The 19913-nt window shown below is 35.5% G+C and overlaps 3 protein-coding genes across 4 annotated transcripts; 1 reads left to right on the top strand and 2 right to left on the bottom strand.

The window, feature by feature from the left end:
* Positions 1-650: 650 nt before the first annotated feature.
* On the top strand, positions 651-2863 carry LOC117931027 (probable microtubule-binding protein TANGLED). The gene is made up of 4 exons (XM_034851872.1): positions 651-855; positions 1171-1313; positions 1723-1781; positions 1875-2863. The coding sequence occupies exons 1-4, from the start codon at positions 775-777 to the stop codon at positions 2663-2665; spliced, it is 1074 nt and encodes a 357-aa protein (XP_034707763.1). The 5' UTR covers positions 651-774; the 3' UTR covers positions 2666-2863.
* LOC117931026 (mitogen-activated protein kinase kinase kinase NPK1-like) lies at positions 2843-11785 on the bottom strand. Of its 2 annotated transcripts, none has more exons than XM_034851870.1 (17): positions 11454-11785; positions 10933-10974; positions 10566-10631; positions 10307-10417; positions 10147-10227; positions 9968-10045; positions 9782-9864; positions 6048-6129; positions 5802-5902; positions 5360-5399; positions 5178-5237; positions 5052-5101; positions 4739-4949; positions 4401-4637; positions 3698-4035; positions 3540-3607; positions 2843-3364 (listed from the first exon to the last, which is right to left on the bottom strand). In XM_034851870.1, exons 1-17 carry the CDS (start codon positions 11724-11726, stop codon positions 3270-3272), a joined length of 2016 nt encoding a protein of 671 aa, XP_034707761.1. In that variant the 5' UTR covers positions 11727-11785; the 3' UTR covers positions 2843-3269. The 2 variants fall into 2 exon arrangements, with proteins under 2 accessions (XP_034707761.1, XP_034707762.1); XM_034851871.1 differs by having other exon boundaries at positions 9980-10045.
* Positions 11786-13820: 2035 nt separating this feature from the next.
* Positions 13821-17675, bottom strand: LOC117931046 (putative UDP-glucuronate:xylan alpha-glucuronosyltransferase 4). The gene is made up of 2 exons (XM_034851898.1): positions 16957-17675; positions 13821-15019 (listed from the first exon to the last, which is right to left on the bottom strand). Exons 1-2 carry the CDS (start codon positions 17663-17665, stop codon positions 14088-14090), a joined length of 1641 nt encoding a protein of 546 aa, XP_034707789.1. The 5' UTR covers positions 17666-17675; the 3' UTR covers positions 13821-14087.
* Positions 17676-19913: the final 2238 nt, after the last annotated feature.

Raw genomic sequence — 19913 nt, 5'->3', positions numbered from 1 at the left:
TTATTATTATAAATAATTATTTATTATTAAAAATAATATAAATAATATTTGTATTAATATTATAAATAATAAAGTGAATAACAAAAGAAAAGAAAAGAAATCATAGGGTCTTTTCGGTAACTATTTGATAATATTAATATTGTTAAATTTTTTTTTATATTTTTTTTTTAGAGAATAAAAAAAATGTTATTAAAAACAGTTCAAATAAAAGAAATTACAAAATCAATCAATATTTCACAATTCTTAATTAACGTTGACGTTAACAATATTTAATGAATTTGCTCAAGCACAAGATTTTCAAATTACCTAAATCTCGACCACACAATACAAGCCACGTGTAAACCCCATATTCTTCATGCTCTTCACGAGGTCCCTATTAGCCACACGCCGTCGATGCAATATCCCTAGAGGATCGCACGGTGGTGAATCAACGGCCTTCCATCACTGGGGTGGGTCTCACTTTTTCCTTGAAAACATGAGAACTAGCCGTTTGGATGACGTGTACAGTGAGATAGAATCGACCGTTGAAACCAGAGATCCGTTAGCACTTAAGTCTGTCTTTTTGACTTTCAGATTCGCTTCCAATGAGAAGTTTTTCTAGAGAAAGAGACAGAAAAAAAATACATATAATGTAGAGAGAGAGACTGCGTATTTTAGAGAGAGAGAGTGAATGTTGTGTTGAGAGACTCTTAGAGAGAGAGAGAGAGGGAGGGACACAGAGAGATCTTTGAGAGACCCACCATTTGTGACTTGATTTCCCTGGGAAAAAAGGAAATGGTTGCAAGAACCCCACCAAAGCAGAAGAAAATTGCTGCTCCTCTCAATCCCATTCTTCTCAGAGAAACTGTTAAGAAGGTGGCAACTTCATCCCTTTCCCTGGGATTTTCTTTTTCCTTATCCTCTGTTTGGTTCCCGAAAAAATTGCAGAACAAGAAATTAAAAAAGTTCCTGGTTTTTGAATCTTTAGTTTTTATACTGTGTTTTGAGCGTTTATCATTAATGGGGTTTGAGCATCTCTCATCCAGTGTCCTGTCTTTACTGGGTTTTTCTTACTTTAATTTTCTCAGCAACCAAGCAGAGACTTACATTCAGATTTCTCTGTTCCTAACTTCTGGGCCTGTGTTTTTTTTTTTTTTTAATTTTTTTTTTCTTTGTTGGGTGAAATCTCAGGTGGATCAATGCATGGCTCGATTACAAGAGCTTCAGTACACAGTAGCAGGTGGAACAAAGGTCATATCTGGGAAAAGTCTCAGCCCTCGCAGTACCAGAGGTTATCTAAAAACTAGTTTCAGATGCAAGCAAGAGTCTCTCAGGTATCACCTTCCACTTCTCTCAGTTTCTTCCATTTTCCCACTACTGTTTAGTTCCTGGGATAATGAATCTTTATATTATATCAGTTCATTTACCTACATTTTCCCCTCAACCAAACAGAAAGATATGTTCCACTATAGTGTCAGTGCTTGCTAATTTTTTCATTTTGTTTGTATCATTTAAATGGGATTTTGAAGGACAGAAGATGCTGCCCTTAGAACATTTCCAACTGATACAAAGTCATATTAGGCATGGGTTTCAAAATTTTATTCTTCTAGTTTTCCACATTTTTCTCCTCAGCCAAACAGATCCAGGTTCATGAGAAAATTATAGTTTTCTGTTCATTTTCAGCCATTTTATTAGCATTACTCAAATGGGGTTTCTCTCTTTTTCCTCTATGCCAATTTGAAGGATCAAGAATGCAGCTCCAAGAAAATCTCCAGTGGGAAAATTTGCAGGAAGTACAGGAGGTGTCTCTCTTTTTCCACTCTCTATGCCTCTTCTTCATGTTCGAGAGATCTTTTGCCATGATCTGTGTTTCTAAATTGGACTGTTTGGTGCAGGAGAATGGCGTCGAATGTCGCTACCAGCGATGCTTGTGGGAGAAACCGTCGGTGAAATTCTACAAGCTAGTCAATTTGCCAGAGAAATTGTAGCAGCAACCAAGAAAACCTCCATGGATGATCCAAAAACTCCAGTGACTCAAGGGAGAAAGCAGCGGCCACAACCCGAAAACACTGAACTGAGAGCTAGGAGAAACAGGGAGAAACAAGTTAGACTACAGTCTATTCGATCAGAGTCTGATGCTCCATCGCTTCAAAGGGCTCGATCCCGGATTAATTTCAAGGTTGTGTCTCCAAAGAAAGGGGAGTTCAACAAAGAAAACTATCATCTTTCGGCTAACAGAGTGTCTCCCAGGAATAGGCCATGGGCGAGAAAAACTGTGATGTTTCCCAACCCTTTGTTCCTTCACAATACAGCTTCACACCAGCAGAAGTTCTGCAGAACAAGATCTCCAGTGCTGGCAAAAACCCGAGAACTGCCACATAAATTCTTGATCAAGTCCCCACCATCAGCATCCAAATCTCAAGTCAAGATCAAGAACCTGCCTGTTTCCATCTCTCCCACAAGATCAACAACTGCTTTGGGCAAGAAGTCGTCACCCAAGGTATCGGCTGCAGTGAAGTTCCGCCGGTCATTTTCACCTTCAAGACTGGCTAACAGACTTGTATCTCCATTGAAGAACAGAAAATGTGTACAGAAGAGCGATGGGTTGATGATGATGAGTGGATTGAAGCAGCGCCCAGCTTCTTCTTTGGTGATGCCAACTCGACTGTCAGTAGAAAGAATTTAAGATATTGTCTCGATGTCCATAGTCCATTACTTTGAATTCTCAGTATTGGTGTGAGTTTTCCGGTGATCCTTTGATTCTTGTATTGATTTTTACTACCTTACTTTATTGATTCTTGTACAAGTTTGTGGGGTATTTCATCAATAACGATTGTGAACACACAAATTACAGGCTGAAAAATAATGAAAGCATATATATGAATCAATTGGAGCAGAGATGATAGTTCAGAAACAAAGTGGCATAGGATTTCTTAGGCTGTCTCATGTGGGCCATAACAATCCAAATTATTCTATAGAACAGGATCAATATATTTTTTTTTTTTTTATGCACTGGACACAAACCTCACTCAAAAAAGGAGAAAAATGAAAATATGTATCACCCAATCCACTCTTTTTATATAGAGCAAATACACAGGCTTGGGCTTTCAAGGGACATACAAAATCACTCAGTTTAGGGACACACCATGATGACCATGAGAGCTGAATAAGATTGGCGTGAGGTGGCATAGCTATCTTCTTGGGGAGCCAATGGTGGTAAGGTATTAATGATCCATTTCACCAGATTGGACTAGATTGGACCGGTATAACTGCGCACTCACATATAATTCTCATTTGCCTGGAGATGCAAACCTTGAACGTTCTCTTGGCCGATTCAAAGCTCGGTCCTTTGGTGATGATGTTTTCCCTGCTTGGCGCATCATCTCTGCAAACACATTTTTGTTAAAGATGCAACCACTCGCAGCCCAATAATCAGGATTTAACGCAGAGGTGGATCCATCCACGACACTTTATGGTCCAAGAAACGACCAATGGCTTAGCAGAAACACTTAGAACACAATATTGTTGGCACCCAAAATGCATAAAAAATAAATAGCTACCTCGTTTTCTCTCTAGTTCTTGGTCAAGCTCCTCCTTCCACTTCCTCTGTATCTCATAAAAGCTCACACTGCAAGCAGCACACTTTCGTATTTCAGATGGCTTGATAGTAAAAAAGACACCAAATAATGGATAAGCTAAATGAAAACAATGGGCTAACCTTGGGCTATTAGGTTCCTGCTGAGAATCAACAAGAAGGCCTTTCCAGTCATTATGTGGAGGTGATGGGGTGTCCTGTGCAGTTTGATCACCTGCATTGCCAACATTTGACATTCGTCTGCCACAACTCCCAGGGCTCGCAGTACTAGTGGAATCAACAGCCGCAGATGGGGTTCCAATTGGAGCCCGACTTGGTGATCGGCTTTTAGGAGGCAATTTCAAGTAGTTTATAACATTTTCATCCTGTGTACGCTCAGCAACACTTGGAGAGCATGCAGCATTCAAAGTGTTGTAGAACTCCTCATATAATGGCGTTTGCAGTTTCTTCAGTTCAATGGCCTGAATAGAGTCAAGAAGCTGTTTAATGTCATAGAAGACAGTCTAATGCAAAACTTAAACTGAAAATTGATAAGCGGTTAATTAACCAAAACACTAGAGTGGTTAAATAATGGACCGACAATGAATATCGAGTTATTAGATTAATGTCTTAACACCTCATCTCACATGCAGCCTTCTTCAGTCTCACACATGGACTCAATAAATGGAGAAATAAGTAACATTGAGATTCAAACTCATTACCTCCCAACAATCAAAGCTATGAGACTATGTTAACCAACCAATTAACCCAAAAACTTAAGTTGTCAGACAATGAACCAGCAATGCACACATGCACAGGCATTTGCACAAACAAAAGAAAACAATACCTTCTCATCCAGGAAGTCTCTGATTTTTGACTCAGTAACTTCATCATCATCCTCAGATACTGATGGCCCACAAGGAAATGAGAAATCATTGCCTCCCTTATTGGATATGCCAGAGCTACCAGCAGGCATATCAAGAGATGGATTGGTGTCCATGTCCATTCCACTTTGTTCTGGTCGTAGATTTCCATCAATTTCACAGCTCCAATCATGTGAGGGCTCAGAAATCGGATTGAAACTCTAATGCAAACAGGATTACACTAGAATAATTAGATGCTGAAGATCTTCATGACTAAAAAAAGTACTCAACTCATCAGAGTAGTATGAAAACAATATCAGACCTTATTAAAGTTATCAGGCAGCAGGATAGAATTGAACTTTACTTCCCCAACCATCATAACATCATCTTTGTCATCAATTTGACACATGTCATCAATACTGCTGCTTGTTCCCCAATTAGGTTTGGATTCTGAATTCTCAGGATATCCAGTTGAGCAGCTCAAATTCCCCATCTCACAGACATCCAGCAAGCTAGAGTCATTTGTCATTTGACTGGAAACACAATTGATGCAGCATCACCAAAAGGCTTTTATGATCAAGCTTGCAGACAACATACAACCAGAATTCCAAAATCCACAAAATTTTAATGCTTACGGATTTGGCAAGTTTTCCTCAGAAGTTGATACAGGAGTTTCAGAATTTTCCTGATGGTAGCAAAATTTCAGGATAGAATAGTTTGGAACAATATAATGAATACGAAACCACTACAACTACACTAACCATAACGGAAGTTTGAAGAGCAAGTTGAGCTTCGTTATACTCTCCAGTAACAAATGGATGCTGCAAGAAATTAGCAAAGTAGAAAATCAAATACTGAATAAAAAAGCTGCATTCTATTTATTATATGGGAAATGGATTAAAAAAAAGAGCAAGAAAGAGAGATGTTATTCAATCAGAATCACCTTCAGCAACTCATAGGCAGCTGGCCTCAAATCTGGTTCCCTGACAATTCCATGTTATCATAAATTCATAAAAACACCGCAGATGGAAAAAGGTAACAAGAATATAACAGAAGGATAGTTCAGTAACTCTACTAAGAAAGAGATCACCTCGCATGCAGACATAAATCTCAATATTTAAAAAGATTACAATAAAATAAAACAAAATTTTTCTGTACTGGGAAATGTTCTTTTCTATCATATCTCAATGGTACAATGTAAAAGTTCATAGTGAAATAGAGAGAGATAGACCATAGATTGATAATACACAGAGAGAGATAGAGACAGGATAAAATGTCTTACAGAGAATAATAGTGATTTATGGCGTAATTATATTTAGGACTTTTTCCAGAATTAAAAAGAATACAAAAAGCAGAAAGGATCAGCAGGGGGAAAATGAATATACTTTTGTAAACACTTCAGTAGAAAATCTTTTGCCTCAGCAGAGAGATGTGCAGGAATTGGCGGATGAGACTTTGTTGTCCCAATATAAAAGAGAGCAGCAACCTGAATGTAACCTGTCATTAGTGTCGTATGTGCAAAATCTTCTGAAATCAAGGACACTAAAGTTAAATCGAATGTAATCTTAGAAATCAGCAGAATGGAGTGAAAAACAAATAAATCAAAGATTGAATGTTTAATGAGTGTGTACCTCTTGGTACTTTTGGCTCCAAGGAGGCTTTCCAGTGGCCATCTCAATAACGGTACATCCAACACTCCATATATCAGCCGAGCTAATAAATTATTTTGAAAATAATCAGAATAATATAGCAAGAATTTGTGATCTTCATTATCAATGTCAGAACATCACAGATGCAGAAGCATAATGAGATTGCACTAAAGATCGCATGCATATGCTATGCAAAGAATATTCTTTGGAGACTGGCTCACCTTCTTAGGTTTTCAATGGACAAACCTCTCAACAAAAAATTAGAATAAAGGGGAACCTAAGTTTATGTTCCAGTAGTAGAAAAACATGGCGTTGCAATCAGAGAGCAGAAAGGAAGTAAAACTCAACTCCTTGTAAGATGATTTTGACATCTATAGAGTTAAGAGCCCAAGAAAAACAGGTAAGAATGTACTTACAAGCGAAGGGAATCCCAAAAGGAATGCCAGAAAATGTGGATATTCTAGAACAATATGGTCATAGAGCCATTTCCGAAGCACCAAAAAATAAATAAAGTGCAGTCATGAATCAAATTTTGGCTCCATGTTTTGCAACATGATATACTGCAGAGTGTGCTAGTAGATACATTACAAACAATGCATGCAATAATAAAATATAAGACAATGTGGGGGTCATGACAAATATGGGGTTAGGGTTGCCTACAATGTGCTGGCTGTTACCAATGCATGCGCCTTTCCAACTAAATGCGTTTGGGTGGACAAGGTCCCAACCAAAGCGGCCTTTTTTGCTTGGGAAGCTGCATGGGGGAAGATTCTCAACTTGGATAGGCTTCAAAAAAGGGGATGGCAGCTCCCTAACCGCTGTTTTTTGTGTGGTTGTGAAGAGGAAAATGTAAATCACATTCTTTTACATTGTATAGTGGTAAGGGCCCTATGGGAGAACGTCCTTGCCCTTGTTGGGGTTTAGTGGGTGTTCCCAGAGTTAGTTAAAGAGGTGTTATTCAGTTGGAGGGGCTATTTTGTGGGGGGAAAAAGGAAAAAAAATTGGAATTCCATCCCGTTGTGTATTTTTTGGATGGTATGGAAGGAGAGGAATAGATTAGCTTTTAGGGGAGGTGTGTTAGATATACAGAAACTCAAAAATTCTTTTGTATATACCTTGTGGAGTTGGGCTAGGGTGTATATTGGAGAGGAGTCCTCTTCGCTCTTAGGCTTTTTGGAGTGGCTAGCGGCCACTTAAGGGTGGGTAAGGGTGCTTGTTTTTTGTGTTCTTGTTTTAGGCTGATTTGTATACTCCCCTGTATGCTTTGTGACCTTTGCCCTTTAATATATTTGTGATTATCTATCAAAAAAAAATATAAGACAATTTTCAAAAGAGGAAACTTTTTTTTTTAACTCATTTACCACAAAAAAGAAATCACTTAAAGGCACATAAGGATTATGATAAACTAACTAAAGTTACCGGTCTTTTAAGAATTTTCAAATTCTTTTAGGGTTTTTCAAGTCATCCATGGAAAATTGGGTTAATCTTTCTGCAATAGTCAGAATCCGGCTCCATGTTAGTAACTGCTTCTGCACCAAAAGGTTTCAAACTAGCAATGAAATTTTGAAAATACAAATGCATGCCACTGAAACAAACTCAGAAATTAAGAAGCAAGCAATTAAACTTGACAGACACACAAAAACATTGCACAAATTATAGCTAAGACATACAACACAAGGCTTAGCAGTAGTATAGCCGCATTGTTAGTTTAATAATGAAGCATATAAAGTTCATGGTTTTATCAATCTTGAAGAAGATGAATGGATGTTTTTGACACTTAGGTTTGTAACAGTACATGGAAATAACCTTAAATTATCACACATTCACTCCTTGATTGTCAATATACCATACACCAAAATAAAAAATTTTAAAATTTGCTATAACAAGACAATGATTTGACAACTATGCAAATGAACAGAAACTTAATTCTGTCACCACTACCAGAACAGGATTTAAAATCACTGAAGGGAGCAAATATAAATCTTGCCTATATAAATCTGATGAATCAGTCCACTGTGCTTATAGCACGAGGAGAACCACATCTTGCTTAGGCTCTTCCCAATGCCAAGATGTGTCCAACATGATCTGACTCAAGTCCGCCTGTGCTTGCCTTGAGTCAGTCTCACTCAAGCCATACCACCAGACTGCCTCTTCTCATGCCCACCTGCACAGGAGTCACATGTTGCTGCTGCATCTATGGATCATCCGTAGGTGTTGGGCTCACGCATCTCACAAGACCTTGCTGTTGAGGCTATGCTCATTCATGCTGCAGCATGGCCCCCTTTCCCAAGACATCCCTCCCTAGTTCCCACATACCCCATGTCATCGTGCCCACGGGATGTGCAACACGAAGGCACCAAGCCTGTATGTGGGTCTTTCATGCTGCCGCACCAACATGCTTATGCACTACAGCTACCCATACATGCCAACAGCTTGTGCACACATCCGAGGCTTCCATCCTGCTCGCCACACCTTGTGTTGCCCATGGTCTGCTCATGGAGCCAAGGCACTGCCCAAATGCTTGGTTTGAGGGGCTAAGAAACCCAACACCCCTCCCCCACAACTTTGCCCCTTCAACACCCTCATTGACTTGGCTTGCAGGTACTCTTGCACTTTATCTTCAAACTGCCATATGGTGGCACCCTTTTCCCAGCTTGCTTCACTCTAGAGCATCCCCTTCCAGTGAATCAGAAACATGGTCCATTTGTTCTTCCAATTCCCCATCTTCCTATGCTTTAGGATGCTCGCTATGTCCCTGCTAAACTCCTTCTGGATGTTAGGAGGTGCTTTCTTTGCTTACACCCTGTCGAGATCAGGATCCTCGTGATAAGGTTTCAAGAAACTCACATGGAATGAGGGGTGAAGCTTCAATCTCTCAAGAAGCTTCAATTTATAAGATACAACACCAATCTTCATTACAACCTCAAAGGGACCATCATATTTCATAATCAAGCCCTTCTAAAATTACTTACTCTTAATCTTCTTCCAAATCTAGGGAGTGAGTTTTAGCATAACTCTCTCCCACCTAATCCATGCGCATGTTGGGCTCATGCGTCTCACAAGACCTTGCTACTGAGGCTATGCTCATTCGTGCTACAGCATGGTCCCCTTTTCCGAGGCATCCTGTCCTAGTTCCCACATGCCCCGCGTCATTGTGCCACTGGTTGTGCCACATGAAGGCACCAACGTGTGCGCAAGTCTTGCATGCTGCCACGCCAACATGCTTATGCACTGCTGATACGCATACATGCCAACAGCTTGTGCACACATCCGAGGCTTCCATTCCACTCACTACACCTTGTGTTGCTCGTGGTCTGCTCATGGGGCCAAGGTGCTGCCCACATGAAGCCACAATGCTGACATGCTTAGTTTGAGGGGCTAACAAATATCTTGGTATGCCCATTATTTAAAAATAATAGTATCAAATGGGATACATAGTATCCATCAATGATCATGAAACATTTAAGAAATTTTATTATTAACTGTTTGAAATATTAACAATTATAAATGCATAATGAAGATCATTAAATTAGAAGCTCAAATTTTGACCTTGTTTTTCTTTTTGTGTGTGTGTGAGAGAGAGGAGAGGGGGAAGGTTTTCAGAGCAAAGAAAAGCTAGCCAAGTTCAACAATTTTGGATATGTCATCTTAACTATAAATAAATAAAATAAAATAAAAATAAAAACATAATTTTAGAGGTTTGATATAGTCCTTACAAGCTATGGCCTGTCTGGAGAATGACTTCCGGAGCCATCCAATACGGGGTGCCTTTCATGGACTTGGCACCTGAAATGGTAGCCTATGGCAACCAATGTCTCAATCAGACGAGATTTTGAGCAAAAGTAATCACAAAAATTAAGTCAACTGAATAAATGAATAAACACAGAGCAGATAGTGTGTACCAGCTCCACAACCTGCTTGGAAGCACCAAAATCTGCAAGTTTAATGCATCCTTTATTATCGACGAGGATGTTTGCCCCCTAAATGTGGGTCAAAAATAAATGTCATCTCCTAAGAAGGAAAGAAGAAATAAGAGAGAGAATAAGTGAGAGTGAGAGAGGGGGAGAAAGAGAGACAGCACCTTGATGTCCCTGTGCATAATTCCATTGTTGTGAAGATAATCTAGTCCCAATAATAATTGTTTTGTGTACATTCTTATCACCTGCTTAGCAAAGTAGTGGATGATATTAGCATTAAAATAACAACCAAAATGTGCAACATCAAGATTGGTGATCACTCACAGCCTCAGGGAAAGATCCAAATTTCCCCAAAAGTGACGAGATGGATCCACCAGGAACAAATTCCAACAAAATATTCAAGGTCTCCTCCTCCCTGACTATACCCAAATACCTCTGCATAACGAAAACAATGAATGTAATTGGAACCCTGATAAGTATAGTCAGTTTACTTTGTCAAACATTATTACCCATTTTCTACTCAATTTCATTCATTTTGTCTGGAAAATATCAGAATAAGAAAAAGGTAGAAGATCATACTCACAACAATGTTTGGATGAGAGAGATTCTTAAGAAGCTTCACTTCTTCTTCAAGTTCCCTAATATGAGCCTACTTAGCATTAACAATCAAGACACTTAGTCAATAAATGCTATTCTTTGATTAATCACCTCACAATAAATGCCAAATCAACCAAAATTGCACATTGCTCCTTTCAGTTGCTCAGAAAATAGACAAATAAAAAATTTGAGCATCAAACAGAGGCAAGTTGTTTCATTTCTCAGTTTTCTCAGCAACCAAAGCCGAGGTAAGAAAATTACAAACTACTAATGACACAATAACTAAAACTCGATAAGATCATATGCGTAGTTAAACATCGACAGTAACTTTATAACAGAAATTACATTCAAACCTGTGCCTTCTCTTTTGTAGCATTGCTTGTGGTGATCAAAACCTGAAAATTTAAACAGCAAGCAACTCAAGACCCCAATGCCAAACCAAAATTGATGAAGATCTTACAAAAACTAACAAGGAAACACCTCAAAAGAACTCCTACTCCATATTAGTCAAAACCCTTCAAGAATTAATCACAGAAGGACCAGAAAACAAATCCCAATCCCAAAACTTATCCAATCCTTCAACAATTAATAAAATAAATAAAAACCCAAAATCCAACTCCAAAATCAAGATTCATAAAAGCCACATTAAAAACTAACTATTAAAGAACACAAAATTAAACTTAAAAAACAAAATTAGACACAATCCTCCAAGAATTAAGCACTGAAAGACCGACAATTAAAAAAAACCTTCAAAATGAATGAAAAAAAATCAAAATCCAACTCCACCCATTAAAGATTACTTGGAAAAGAAACACAATGGAACTCAGATTCCAAAATTGATGGCAAAAGAAATCGAAAATGCACAAAAACCGACCTGTTTGACGGCGATAAGCTCGCCAGAATCGAGATTCATGCCCATATAGACACGACCGAAGGCGCCACAGCCGATCAGCTCCCCTTTGCGACATCGGATCGAAGGCGCAGTGGCGTCTTTGGGAATTAGTGGCGGAGGGGAGGCTCTGGAGAAGACTCTGGATTTGCGAATGCAAGAGTTGATTTTGTCGACTAGGGTTCCGGGGGAAGTGTCGTCGCCATCGGGTGACCGGAGGACTAGCGACCGGCGAACTGATCCGAAAATGTCTTGCATTGTTGTGGGTCTGTGGAACGAGGAAAGGTAGGGTTTTAGAGACAAGGAGGAAGCATGATGATGAGAGAGAGGAAGAGGGAAAAAGGAGGGAGAAATTCTTTTTTCAAATTTATATTTTTTAAATAAAAATAAAACATCAAATGTTAATATTAAAATTTTAAATTAAATTAGCCTACAATTATTTACAATTTCAGATGTAATATCCTGAAATGTACATGTAGTAGTACAAGCAAAATCGAAAAAAATCAATAAATCGATCCAAATCAATTAAAATTGATTATATTGATTCGGTTTTCAATAATAAAAAAAATCAATTCCATTTGAAAATTTTGAAAATAGACCTTATTTGATATTTGATAAGTTTTTTTATATTAGATTATAATTCATTATTTTTATATTATGATTAAATTAATTCTAAATGTATTTGATATATTTTTTATATCAAATCTAAGTTGATTTCAATTAATTTTAAAAATAAATTAGACTTAAGGTCTAATATAAATTAAAATTAATAAGCTTTGAGTTGAAAACAAACACAAATCTACACCTGAATTGAGGACTAAAAGGTCATTAAGTTGGATAGAAACCTATACATAAAAACCAAATCAAACCAATCTCAAAAGACTCGGTTTGGTTCTTTCTCTTTACTCCAAATGTAGTTGATTCAGTTTTTATTACATATAAAATCGATTATATTTATTCAGTTCATTTTTTACTCAAAAACCAACCAAACCACCCTCATTTACACCCCTATAAACAAGTCCTGAATTGATAATAGTTTTATACTTTTATGTTAATTGATAAGAAATCAAGTTTTAACTGACGTTATGCAAGTTTTAATGGGAAACAATTTTCTAAAAACTTATTCCCAAATTGATTATTTTTTATAAAAATAAAAAAAATAAAGGTATTTTTATGAGTTTTTTTTTTAATACTCTAAAATATAAGTAAAAATACAAAGAATGATTTGAAAAACTCTTGAATTATGTATAAATGTATAATATATTAACATAGAATAACTTTTTAAAAAAAAACAATTTTTAAACAAATATTTTTATTCCTCAAAATAATTAAAAACCATTTCTAAAAAAAATTATTCCTAAAACATTGTCCATGTTCCAAGTGTACAAAAATCATTAAAGTGTGACCAAAATACATTTATATATATATACATTTCATCCTTATAATAAAAATGTGAAAAAGGAGATAAAATGAATAATAATAATAATAATAGTCTTTTAAATATATCAAATAATTAATAATATTTTTCCTTTTTTTTTTCCAATGAATAATGTGTAAGGCTTAACTTTTGAAATTGAAGTTGGTACAATTTTCAAAAAGGTCGGTTAAACCTTTTAAAAGGATAATTGAGAGGCGCAGGTTGGGAGTTTTGGCCCCCTCATTTCCACAACTTTTGCAACCCCCTATTCCCATTTGAGCCATTTTCCTTCTCTCCAAACAAAATAATAATAATAATAATTAAAAATAAAAATAAAAGCCCATTTCAAACCCTACCAAAACCAACTAGCTAGCTGCTCCACACAAGGAAAAGGATGCTAAAAGCATCTTGAGAAAAGAGTCACCCCATTATTTTATGTTTTCATTCAAAATTGACATATAAAAAAGTATCGATTAATTCATACTTCAAAATTAGAATTTAGGGTTTAAAGTTTACAATATAAAACACGATTAATGTCGACAATCTTTGTCCAATAATTCATGTTTCAATTGGGATTTAGGGTTTGAGATTTTATGATGCAGAACATAATTGATATCATTGGTTTTCGATCAATAATAAACAAATCCAATAATAAATAATAGGAAATAACTCATGTTTCAATTAAGATTTAGGGTTTAGGGTTTACAATAGGAAACACACAATTGGTATTATCGGTCTTCGACTAATAAACAAGCCCAAAAATAAGTCATAGCTAATAATTTATATTTTAATTAGAATTTAGGATTTAAGATTCAGGTTATGAACTCTAATAAACAAACCCAAAAATAAGCAATCAATGAAACCAGCCAAGGCGCAGGAGGGGCACATGCCCCCTCTAAAAATTTAAATTCATAATAAGGGTTTTGAACCTTCGTTTGAAAACATGTTTTCCACTGCATTATATACCATTGTCTCTCCCTATTTGTGCTTCCTCCGAAATAATTCTTTTATTTATGTCTCTTCAAGCACATTTCTAACTCTGCCAAATATACATATCATGAAGCAAAGCTTTGTAGTTTACATACACTTTTGAATAATAATTCAATCCAAGTTTTTGGTTATAAATACATCTCCCCTTCCTTCCTCAACATATACCACAATTCACCACATGGAATCCCCAAAACCTGATCATCTTCTTCCTCCTACAAATCAACAAGCATCTTCTGTCTGGGGTCTCTGACTTCCATCTTCCAATGCCCATCAGACAAATTCTTCTTCTGAGCTATTTTCCTCCACTTCCTTATCCTCTCATCCTTCTTCTTTGTCAGCCCGCAGTACCCCCACAACCCCTCCGGCATGGCGTCGTACACCTCCCACCACCTCCTATGAGCCGAGTCGCTAGCAAAAGGATGATGATCCAGCCTGTCCCAGTTGCAGTCATAGTCTCTATAGCACATCCATGGCTTCACCCCTAAGTAATGAATCGCATACACATTCGCCGGGGTCTCATGTTCGTTTTTCTTTTTGAAGATCTTGAGGAAGTTCAGCCTCCTCGGCCACCGATGCCACCATGTGAAGACTTCATTGAGAAAGCCCTGATCGCCCCCGTTATATGACACCACTGTCCAGATTTTCTCCATTAGGGTTTGGAACATACACTCGGAGGGCTCCACCACCATGATCCCAGAGTTGAACAACACTCCGTTATTCCCTACTGCTGATAATTGTGGATAAACAAACAAGGAATCCATATTGTTTAGGACGATAAAGTCGGCGTCTATGAAGATGATTTTATCATACTCAGTGAGCTGCCATAGCCTCAGCTTGCTGTAGTTCCACTCATTGTAGGCATTCTTTTTTGCATTAGGGCTTCGGATTCTTTCAATGTGCTTAATCTTCCACCCTGCAGCCCTAAGGCCTTGGAGGGATCGGGAAGTTATGGAATTGTCGGCGAGCAGGACCAGGTCTTTGGTGGATCCGGTTTGGGTGATGCTCTGGGCCAAAGCTATGGCACCACAAACATAAGCCTCAGAAGAATGGAGGATGGTTGCATAGGCTTCTCTTGGTTTGTTGATTGCGTAGTTGAGAGATGATGGTGTGGATTGTGATATATAGCGTCTCCACCTCTCTTTGCCTGCATGAATAGAAACCGAAAATTCAGTTCAAGGTTCATTATTATAGTGGTGTAGAATTGAATCAGAAGTCATTAATCAGAACCCAAAGTAGCAACATGCATGGCTAAAATTTGCTCAAGGGCGAGATTAGGGTTTAAGAGAGGACGGATGATCTTGTGTGCTCGTAAACAGGTAGGTTTTCCAATTGAAGGCATTAGGTTTAGTTTTTGATCATTAGGGTGCTAAAGTGATGACAAAATCTTTAGTTATAGCCTTACTCAACAATCGAAAGAGACTTGTGACAATCTAAGGAGGACTTTGTTTTTCATTTGAAGACCGAACATATTTGAATTTGTTTGAAATTTGAATATAATCGATGTAAAAGCACCCACAATTAACTTGAATTCAATCCAATCTAATCTGTGATTCGAAACACTTGATCCAAACCCAACTCAGTTTCATTTTTCTAACTTTGGGTTGCTTAAATTAGATTCAAATTGATTTGGCTATATGATTCAAAATGTACCCATAAAGTTCTTAAAAACCATTTTTTTGTATATTTTTACCAAAATTTAAATAGTCAATGGGATAAAATTTCTAAATAATATATATATATATATATATATAATGAAAAACATATGATATATATAATTTGAAAATTTTCTTTAAAAATATAAAAAGATGATTAAGAAAATGAATATTATTATATAGCATAATATAAATTATAATTATTATTAAAATATTATATAAGATTTAGGTTAAATTGGAGTTGTTCAAACTTTAACCCCACCCAAATTAAAATTGGGTATAAAAACCTTAATTCATATCTAATCTAAGCATTAAAAATGATTATCCAAATCCATCCAAAATTAAGTTGAGTATGGATTTGGTTGGGGCAACATTTCACGCCTATGTAAAATATTATTCAAACTTCAATTTCACATAAACAATCAAAACTTTTACAAACTACCTAAAATTTAACTTCAAAAACAAATTTTCACTAAAATATTTGAACTCTATCGAAAATTTAGGAAAAACAAACAAACAAACAAATTAGTATTATCATAATGGACTAGTTTTTATGAAGAGTTTACATCCTAAATCTCAACATTTGTACAATTATTTTTAAAATAATCTTTTTTTAAAATGGGAAACTAACACCCTCCACCTTAACTTCAAAACCATAAAAAATAAAAATAAAAAAGAATAAAAAAAAAAGACACAAATAAACAAACAAGCATTGTCATATTGGGTTAACTTTTATGAAGTCACCCTAATTCATGAATCACCTAATGCTTTGGCGTTACATATATAGAAAAAATCAATTCCAAAGTTAAGTAATTCATAGACCCACCATCTAGGTTTAGACTCTAGAGTATATATATATATATATATATATATGGTAATACTCACCAACCACTTATAAATCCATCTTGCATGCCTTCTCACACTTCTACCTAATGAACTGGACTTGTCTCCAAACTTTAAAAGTTAAAACCTTATTTAACCAATTGATTGTGGGATTGATACAAAAAATTATTTCTATAATTAAGGTATATAGAATCATGAGTTTCTTATGATAGACAAAGGTAAAAAATCCATTATCTTAATTCTAATTATAAACCAAACAAAACCTAAACCTATCTTGATATTTGGTGACCAAAACTGATTTGGTAGGTGTATACACTGAGATTCTTCCTATATTCCCTATCTTTTTCCTTGTTTGCAAATTCCCTTAACCCCAACATCTCTATCATCTTCCTCAAATGAGGTCTTCAATAAAATATGAGTAGGAATACAAAACCCTAATTCTGAAAAAGAAAAAAAAAAATTGGATCTATGAAACAAATTAACATATTATGAGACGTAAATTCGAAGAAATTGGTATTGTTTTCGTGTCGAGTTTAGTAGAAATTTTGAAGGAAAGCTCATTGTAATGGTCGAAATTTAAACTCACCGAATTCTGCATAAGGAGGAGCAAGTTGGCAACTCCCCACAGGCATGACCAGCTTGTGCTTCAGCTTCCTCAAATCAGGCCTGTAAACCCAGTAATCCTCTCCATGCTCCACCAGATCATCGCATCGGAAAATCTCCCGCATGGGCCCACAGGACCCAACAAACACGACGATTACAGTCTGATCAATGTCACCCCTCGTCAGCCCACTCTTTACTGCTAGATTAGCCACCACCAAATTCACCTGCACCCTGAACACATCCCTCACCCCCTTCCTCCCCTCCACCACCCCATGCCCACATGGAACCCTGGCTACCACAACATCCAGGTCCTTGTACAACTCGAGCCTCGGCATCGGGATGTCCGGGCACCGCGGCGCAGCCCATTTCTGGTCTTCGTCTATCCACTCCGGGAACAAGTCACCCCACTTGACATCGCCGGCGACGCGATCAAATGGCACGTGAACTTGGTCTCTTAACCCATACAGTTCTCCAAAATCTTGGTCACCAACATTGACCAACCCTATTTTGACTCTACTACCATTGAGTTCTTTCGATGCAATACCGAGCCATTTTGGGTTTCGGAGTGAGGTCTCTAGCAAGTAGAGTGGCCGGAGACTTAGAGTGAGGAAGAGGAGGGCTAGAGAGAGAACAAGGAGAAAGAAAATGAAGAATTTAGGCTTGAAATTGAAAGGTTTAAGACTGGGAGCCATTAATTTTAGGGTTTTGCTGCAAATATTTGTGGGTTGGTGAAGAAAACCCCTGAGTAAATTGTGTGTATTTATTTCGACAGACAGGGTTTTGCATGGCGGCACGTTGGCACAGTCAATTCCATGTCTTTTTCTTGCATTCAGTTTTACCCCACGCGCTGCACGTGTGCGCGTATATTAATCAATTTACCAAAAATCTACGCAATTATGGAGAAAATCCATTTGGGTAGAGAAAGGTAATTAATGCATGAAATTAAAAGCAAAATGGGAAATTAATTTGATATTTTAAATCAATTGGAATTTTTATTTTATTTTTTTCAAAAAATGGATTAGTGTATTATGGAAAATATTTAATATTTTTTTTGGATTATTTGACTAAAAGGGTAATTGAAAACTCAATTTCTAAAATTTAACCCTTCTTTCTTTCTTAATATCATTTTGACAAAAATACCCTTATTTTCTCTTTTAATAATAACTCTTTCTTTTATAACATACATATAAATGCTTGAAATAGTTAAAGACATTTATGTCTAAAATGAGTTATTTTTCAAACCAAAAGACGAGTTAAATTCACAAATACAAAGATCATTTCATCCATTTTAACCAATTAATTTTTTTTTTCTTTATTGAAGGTTAAATTCATAGAGCGTGTCATACACGCGCCATAATGGCAAGTATAGAAGGTTGACATAAATGGGAAGTGCAGTAATCATGTTATTAATTAAGGAAAATTGCATTTAAATGGGTTAGAGTTGAGATATAAATGGATGGTGGCCATGGCCCACATGACCCACCAACTTGTAATCTACACCGTTTGATTAGGTGGGTGGGTACCAAATCAGTGGTGTATAATTCTCAAAATAATAGTTGACCTACATAATAATAAAATATTTGCCCATGGAAAAGAAAATTGGATATGATGGAACATGTTTCCAACCAAGATTTATTATTATTATTATTATTTTAAAAGAAAATCTAAAATATCTATTTTTTTTTTTATGTTTTGGAAATATTTTTAGAACTAAATATTTTCATTTTCTAATTTTGAAAATTAAAAAAAAAAAGTAAAAGTGATATATAAAAAAATTTTGAAAAATTAATTTTAGGAAATTATTCAAAATGTTGCCTCCAATTTAAAGAAAAATTGTCAATGGTTTAATAATTATGTATTATTTTTAAAAAATTATAAGCCTTTTTAAGTTAATTAAGAATTTTAGGATTTATTTGTAGATTATTCTTGAAAATATAAAATAATTTTTTTAATTTGAAATGTATATTGAATACTTTTTTTTTTTTACTAAAAATACTTTTATTTAGAATTTGTTTTGAAGTTGTGTTGTCATTTAGAATTAATTTGAGGTGTTTTAAGATATTTTTTGTAAAATATTTTGAGAAATAATTGAAAATATTGAGAATAATTTAGGAAGTTTTTTATTATATATAAGTGCATAATATTTTTATACAAAATAAATCAATGAAATTATTTTTTATATTTTATTTCTTAAATAGAAAATACTATTTTATTTTTTATTTTTTTGGAAATGTTTTAAAAAGGCATTGCCAAATAGGTCCTCCCAAATAAAATTTAATTAAAAATTATTTGAAAATTATTAAAACTTTTAAAATTATGATTTTAGCTTCAAATCGAGAAAGATTTTAGTTTTTAAAATAAATAAATAAATATATATAAAATTATCAGTTATTCTCAAGACGGTTTTTGAAAATTGTTTTAAATGCACGATATGGAAGAACATATTTTAATTATTTTTACCTGTTTTCTCATAATATAAAGTAATATAGGCAAAAAAAATATTTTAAAATACCTAATAAACTTACAATTCAAGTATTTGCCAACCATTTTATTCTTTACCCACACAAGAGGTTAAGGAATAAATCCATGTACTTTTCTTTCTCCCTTTTTCTTTTTATGCATACGCAAATAAACTTACTATTGTATTAGTGCTTAGGAAGGGCTTCTCTCAAATGTCATTTTTTTTAAGTAATATATTAAAAAAAAAAAAAAAAAAAAAACATTAAGATGGTGTTTGTTTTTTGACTGAATAAAAAAATGTAAAATATTTGACTTTTTTTATTCAATTAAAAATATCTTGTTAATATTAACCAACACAATTAAAGTAAAATTATTAAGTTTAATTTAATTGTGTTGGTTGATGTCAATGAATTACTCTTAACTGAATAGAAAAAGTCAGATATTTTGGTTTTTTCTATTCAGCCAAAAAACAAACACCAC

Source organism: Vitis riparia, chromosome 14 (assembly GCF_004353265.1).
Source record: "Vitis riparia cultivar Riparia Gloire de Montpellier isolate 1030 chromosome 14, EGFV_Vit.rip_1.0, whole genome shotgun sequence".
NCBI classification, from domain to species: domain Eukaryota; kingdom Viridiplantae; phylum Streptophyta; class Magnoliopsida; order Vitales; family Vitaceae; genus Vitis; species Vitis riparia.
Note: the sequence above shows the minus strand (reverse complement) of the source record. Positions and strands in the feature narration are given on the sequence as shown.